General features: G+C 39.9%; 1 protein-coding gene across 1 annotated transcript; it reads left to right on the forward strand.

The window, feature by feature from the left end:
* Positions 1-793: 793 nt before the first annotated feature.
* On the forward strand, positions 794-1,456 carry LOC138796857 (claudin-22-like). Its single transcript, XM_069976569.1, has one exon. The coding sequence runs from the start codon at positions 794-796 to the stop codon at positions 1,454-1,456; it is 663 nt and encodes a 220-aa protein (XP_069832670.1).
* The last annotated feature ends 5,517 nt before the right edge of the window (positions 1,457-6,973 follow it).

The following is a 6,973-nucleotide window of genomic DNA, read 5'->3' on the forward strand; positions in this document are numbered from 1 at the left end:
TATGAAAGCCACCTCCTTTATGTTGGAGCTGCTGGATTTGTCTGCAGCTGCAGACTTTTCAAGGAACTTATTAGGCCTAAGTGTCAAGCCTAGGGATATCCCCTTTCCATTTTGTTCGTAGTCTATTATTTTTAGCCTATATATAGCTTCTTTGCAAACGACTAAAAGAGCTTTTGCTCCTAAAAACCTAGTCTAAAAATAGTTTGCTTCTTCTGTTATATCCCAGCATACATAAGGGTGTCTAGTGTAAGCGTCTCCTGTTAATCATTGTTCATTGATGATGAGATCACTCCTGAATCTGTCTGTAAGGCAATACTGCTTTATTGGCTGAAATCTAGTAGTTCATTTATACAAATTGCAATGGTATTAAATGACATATAACAGCTTATATTTACTGTCATTAACTCTTAAACCAACACACTATTAAACCCCATGTTTAGTGCATTTCTGTAAATCAGCAGCCACATGATGCACATTAGGATAAGCCCATTAGGATACTTTAATCCAGCTTCCGCCCAGTGAGCTAGGTTGAAATATCCTTATGTGCATCATTTCTCTGTATTAAAGAATTTAATGGGAGGTTTTTGCAAGTGAGTACTTTTAGGTCTATGAACTGGATTTTTGAAAGACTGTCACTGGATTTTTTTTTATTGCTGAGCACTATTTAACACACCCTACCACTTCAAAGTATGGAGAAAACAGTAACATACACGTAATGACAAACAATTATCCTCCATTTACATTTATCAGCCAGCTCCTTCCATCATATTTGTCCCTGTAGACTCTGGACTTGATGGCAGTCACTTGTAGGATAAAGCTGCAATGTGGAGCAGTATTTTTTGCGTTGCTGGGATGCGTTCTCACCTGTGTTAGCACTTTTGTGCCTCTCTGGAAAAATTTGAACCTAGATCTGAATGAGATGGAACTTTGGACCAGCGGACTGTGGCAGACGTGTGTGGTACAGGAAGAAGGTGTCATGCACTGCAAAGACTTTGATTCCTTTCTAGGATTACCATTGCCACTGCGGATGGCAAGGATTTTGATGTTTCTCGCTGATGGTTTGGGGATTCTTGGTCTAATCACTTCTACCATGTGTTTGGAATGTCTGAAGATTGGAGAAAGAGACACAAAAAAAAAGCTGGCACTTCTTGGTGGCACTTTACTTTTATTCTCAGGTATCACTGCTCTGGTTCCAGTATCTTGGATAGCTTATGATACACTCCAGGAATTTTGGGATGAGACAATCCCAGAAATTGTTCCCAGATGGGAGTTTGGAGAAGCTATGTTCATGTGTTGGTTTGGTTCTTTTTTTCTTATATTTGGGGGCTCATTCTTGTTTTGCTCAATGCCATCTACAAATGACCATGCAAATTTTATATGTCGGGGTGAAAACACCACTGGATCATTGTATCGACCTGATTCTGTACAAAGCAGGTGCCCTGATCTGGACCTCTGAACATCACAGAACTGAGAAGAAGAAGAAGAACCACTAATATTCTTTATTAAGGCTTCAGCCGTCTAGATCTACATATATGAAGGAACTTCTTCCATTCCCAGTGAGGGAAGCTTTATATTCATATTGAAGACAAAGACAGAGAGCATCTTTTATTTACATTCTAGTAGTCGTTAAAATTATTTTGTAATGATATGTCTGCTACATAAACAACTTATACATTGTTTTAATAAGGCGTCATTTTCATGGTCATGGTAATTCATTTTCAACATGTAACTATGATTTATTACAAATTGAAATAACTAGGCTAAAACTTTTTTTTTTTCACAATGTTGACTGCTGTTAGACATTTATAAGAGATAAGCGAACCGGGTTCGAGTCGATCCGAACCCGAATGTTCGGTATTTGATTAGCTGGGGCTGCTGAACTTGGATAAAGCTTTAAGGTTGTCTGGAAAACATGGATACAGCCAATGACTATATCCATGATTTCCACATAGCCTTAGGGCTTTATCCAAGTTCAGCATGCCGAAAGTTCGAGTTTGGATCGACTCGAGCATGCTCGAGGTTCGCTCATCTCTAATTCTAATATATTGTGGCAGATATGTAGCAATAAATAGATAGCATGCTTTCTTCTTTAATGGAGTGCTTCCTCTGTCTTCAGAGGCCTTAGATCGGGGTTGTCAAACTCACAGCCCTCCAGCTGTTGCAAAACTGCAATTCCCATCATGCCTGGAAAGCAAAAACTTTAGCTGTCTAGGCATGATGGGAATTATAGTTTTACAACATCTAGAGGGCCGCAGGTTTGACACCTGTGCTTTACAGCCTCACAATCACTGCATACGTTGCTGTGGCCATAATATACTTCCATAACTCTAAAACAGTTTTACAACAATTTTATCCATATTAAATGTAAATGTAGATTATACCTACATTTCCTAAAATACTTCTCTGATGCTAAACTAGTTCCAAGCTATTTCTCAGTTACAAATCCTACATTTTCCATTGTATATTTCCCGTATTGTGGAGTAAATTGTAGTTTCATGTGTATAGTGTTGTTTGTATACATCTATAAGACCTAATAATAGGTTGCTCATGGTGAAATTCTATATACTTTATTTAACGCCCTCTTTCTTTGTTTCCTTTTATATTCTTTTATATCAGAGTTTCTCACAAAGTCATCTGGAAAGTAGGTCCACTGGGTAATATACTGTAAATCTGTGCTAGCCTTTACTAAGGTGTTTATTATAAAAAGTATTTGGTATTCATCAGGGATACCTGCAGGGTATTCACAGATGTTGGCCCTTAGAGTTTCTTCAATGGGAAAAAGAAATTACACAAGACATAGTAATTTAATAAAGAACAGAAAGCAACAGTAATTTAATAAAAAAAACATAAAGCAACATAACAAAAAAAATTATACCTACCTGTCCCCGTGCCACCACAGCATCACCAGGTCACTTTCAACCTCCAGTCTTCAGTTTTCCTCCAGTTCCTGTGTTGTCACGACCAGGCTAGAACTACTAGACCAAGCAACTCAGTGACTGCAAAGGTGTTTTGCATCTGACATGATGTTACAGGACCAGGAGCTCCAGGAGACCAACAGGTGACTGTGAGTTGTGGGGGCACGGGGATGGGTAGGTATAACTTCTTTAATTATGTTCTTACCGACCCCTGCCTGCCCTGGATTTTCACATTTCGCCAGAGTTCTCCTTTAAATTATGTTGAGGTATGATAGTGTGAGTAGGATTTGGGACCCTGAAAAATTAACACAGGCCTAGTCATTGTTTTTGCCTTTTAGATGGTGTGACTGCTGCCATGATACCAGTGAAGACTTTGTTGCTTCTTGCTTGTTAAAAAAAACCTTTACATGGCTCAACTATTGCGCAGAGCCTCACTAGATCATTTGGGAAACCATCATTTTTCACTGCACTCCCCCTTTTACACTGGGAAATTTGTGTCATCCCAAGAACAAGCATTCATTGTCTGATCCTTGGGCCTATTACGCATTATTGTCCTGTTTGACTAGTAATTACATCATTGAGTAGGGGCACTAAAGTGCTTGTACATAAAAAAAGACTGTGGAGAGTTCTTACCAAACCTTGTTCTGCATACTAAAATGCGAGAAACATTCTGCCCCCAAAATGTATTAAAAAAAATCAACCAAAATAACCAAGCAAAATTATAACTAGTCTTAAAAAAATAATATATATATTATAATTTAAAAGGACTAAACCAGAAAAATGTATACCCTTAAAAAGTCATATCAGCCACTATAGAGGTTATATATGCTTACAAAGGTCATATCTCCCCTGCAGATATTACTCCTGTAGTTGCTGATAAAACTGCTGTAGGCTGTCAAGCAGGTGATGACCTTGTAATATTACCTTTAAAGATTTTTCCAAGATCAAAAGGATTGCCTAAAGAGGGAAAGGGGAAATGACACAAAGTAACAAAACATCAATCATACGCCTAATACATCCCTGACCAGTCCTAGGCCAGGTGTGGACATTTTCCAAGCCAAATTGTGTAGAGCTCATTTTGCCTTATACATAATTTGGCTATTCTTGGTTTTTCCAAAGACAATGAATGGAGTGGTGGTACAAATGTGTGAATCGCCGGTCCTTTTAAGACAAAAGAGTCCCTTAGGGCCCTATTAGATTATCGCTGTGTAATAAAGGCAACAATCAGTCAATCCTTAAAAATATTTGGCCAATGAGGTTACATGGCTACCTGTAATAGTACTGTCTCAGTAGTGCCAGCGGCGGCTGTGGGGAGTGGGCAGAAGCTAGAAGAACACCAGAAAGCGTGGACAGGTATGTGCAAATTTATTATTTTTTACAGATCCATGCAATAAAGCATTGCTTTTTATTTTCTATATATGCAGCAAGGGCTGCACAGATATCAATATCGAGCTGTGTAAAAGGCTCACATTAGTCATCGTGACGTGTAATACGGCTCTCATTCTTGAGAACACAGATGGGCACACAGAAACATCTAGAATATGGCAGGGATCCTAGTGGTGCACTGCACCACTCCATACCTTGAGATCAATGCAATGTTGCACGCTGTGTTCCAACATCATTATTTTTAACACCTGTTCTTTAGAATGGACGTTAAAATAATGAACATGCCTATTATTTCTGCATGCTGTTCTCTGAACAGTATCCAGAAACAATAGCTATTTATACAATGTAGTGAATTAATGGTTAATTGATTTATTGGCACACCCAACGATGCCCGTAATTCAATCGTAAAAAATATAGCCAATACAGTGGAATCCTATGCTATGCAACGGATGGTGTTATACGATTGTATTTTAAACATAGCCTTATACAGGTTTGGATATGATTCAGTTTTCTGGACACCCAAGTTTAGATGTTTGGACTGGTCATGGTGGACTTTGAGCACTATTTAGTTATTGTGATGACAGATTAGGATTTGTTACAGTTTTTTGAATCAACATGTGGTTGAAAGTGTTCTATATGATAAGTTCCATCTACATGATGCTTACTCTGCCGCTATGGTGGTTCAACTCTATGTTTGGATGACCATGACAAAAGTCCTATTATTCTCCAAGGACTCGACTGTTTTCTCGGAGCATCTTCCACTGTGTTTTGTCTTGTACGGGTTCAGAGAGTGATACTTGGGAGCAGTCTTTTTAATCCACCTTAATTGTAGTTTCATTTTTCAAGGTGAAACAGTAGTAGAAAGCTGGCATCTCTACCTCTTCCAAGTCATCACCTCTGGGTGTTTACTCTCTCTGGTTGGTAAGTGGGATTAGGCATCTGCATTCTTGTCCGACCTGCTGGTGTAGTATTTCACCACAAAATTGTAGTTGGCAAGTCTTTAAACCAACTGCTGTTTAAACCAACTCCAGTTGAGCTGTATTCAGGTGTGCCAGTGTATTATTGTCAGTATATATAAAGGGAGTGGCAGCCAGATAGTCTTTGTCCAGGCTTACAAAACATGGCCACTTTCTTCCAGAAACAGCAACACTCTTTTCTTCAGTTTGAGTGGGGTTTTGCAGCTCAGTTTTATTCATGTGAATAGATTTGAGTTGTAACATGGAGGCAGGTGTTATGCTGTTTTTGCAAGAAAGTAGCTCAGCATCTTCTAACTCTCTTTAGAGTCTAGAAAGCAGTGCCTTGGCAGTCTTTCCTCTTGATATAAGGCCCTATTACACAATTCGATTATCGGCCATATTCAGCCGATACGGCTGATAATTGCTTAGTGTAATAGGAGACAACCGACATCAGCCGACATGCATGATGCAATGATGAAAGCAGCGATATGCTGCCGTCGTTCCGTGTCACCGCCCCCCTCTCTTACCCGCGAGTAAAAGTGCCAGCAGTGAGCTAATAGGAGCTTTATAGTTTCTTCTGGGTTGATACCCTCTGAGCAGGGGTGTAGCCAGCAAAATTCCTTCCTTTTTTATGATAGTTGTAGTTGGCCAATTCTGAATTTTTTTTAACGTTACAAAGTCCAAACTGGCTTATTTTTCATAGAAAGCTCCAGGCAATATAAACATCACCAATACTGTGTGTATTTACACTGTGTGTGAAAAAAAAAATACCAACATAAGACCTGTCCAGCTGAGGGCTAACTATAAAAGATTTTTTGTCACCTAACTCTAACCTGACACAATTAGCTTGTGATTGCATAAGAGGACAAGACCCAAACTAGAGTGGGAGGGAATGGCAGACCCTACTGCCAACATACCCGCTATTCCATTAAAGCCAGGCCCAATACTACTAAAGAATAGCCATTTTCTTTGAGAAGACCACCCTAATAGAAGACCACTTTTCAATGCAATTTTGGGTGCCCATCAGCACTGAAATTCACTTACTGTATGTACTACCTGTGTATGAGAGAGTCCATTTACTTACATTAGCTCCTACACTATATTGGGAGTATTCTAGCTGGTGGAAGGAGCCTACTCCAGCTCAGCCTCTTTTTCCCAATGAAGAGAAGTTTAGTCCATTAAAAGGTAAGCCTGCACTCGGGAGAGATTGTGTGCTTAGACAGGACTAGGCAGCCTTTCAGTATAAGGGTGCATGCAAACTACAGAATACGCGTGTAACCATCTCGGCCTGTGACATTGACTCCATTCTAGACACTGACGGATTTCTGCCGTCCGTCAAAAGAATTGACATGTCAATTCTTTCTGCGGATGGTGGAATCCGCCCTGCCATAAAATGGTGTTTATGGCACGGGTGGAGATGCGTGCTTCCGCGAGCAGGGGCCAGCGACTGAATCCGCAGCGGCCTTTACGCACGTATTCAGTAGTTTGCATGCACCCTGATATAGGAGTCCGCACTCTGCTGCAATGTGGGGCACGTGGGACAAGTGGAAACAGAATGCAATAAAAGGAATTCTGGCACTCACTGATGTACTTGCAAAAGCAGTGGTTTATTCATGTGAAATTATGGTACAACAACAGAGTGAGGATGGGACAGCTGATGTCATCTGATGAAGGCATTGCGCTGAAATGCTTCCTTCCCCTGTTATTCTATCATGA

This window comes from Dendropsophus ebraccatus, chromosome 7 (genome assembly GCF_027789765.1).
Source record: "Dendropsophus ebraccatus isolate aDenEbr1 chromosome 7, aDenEbr1.pat, whole genome shotgun sequence".
Taxonomy (NCBI): Eukaryota; Metazoa; Chordata; class Amphibia; order Anura; family Hylidae; genus Dendropsophus; species Dendropsophus ebraccatus.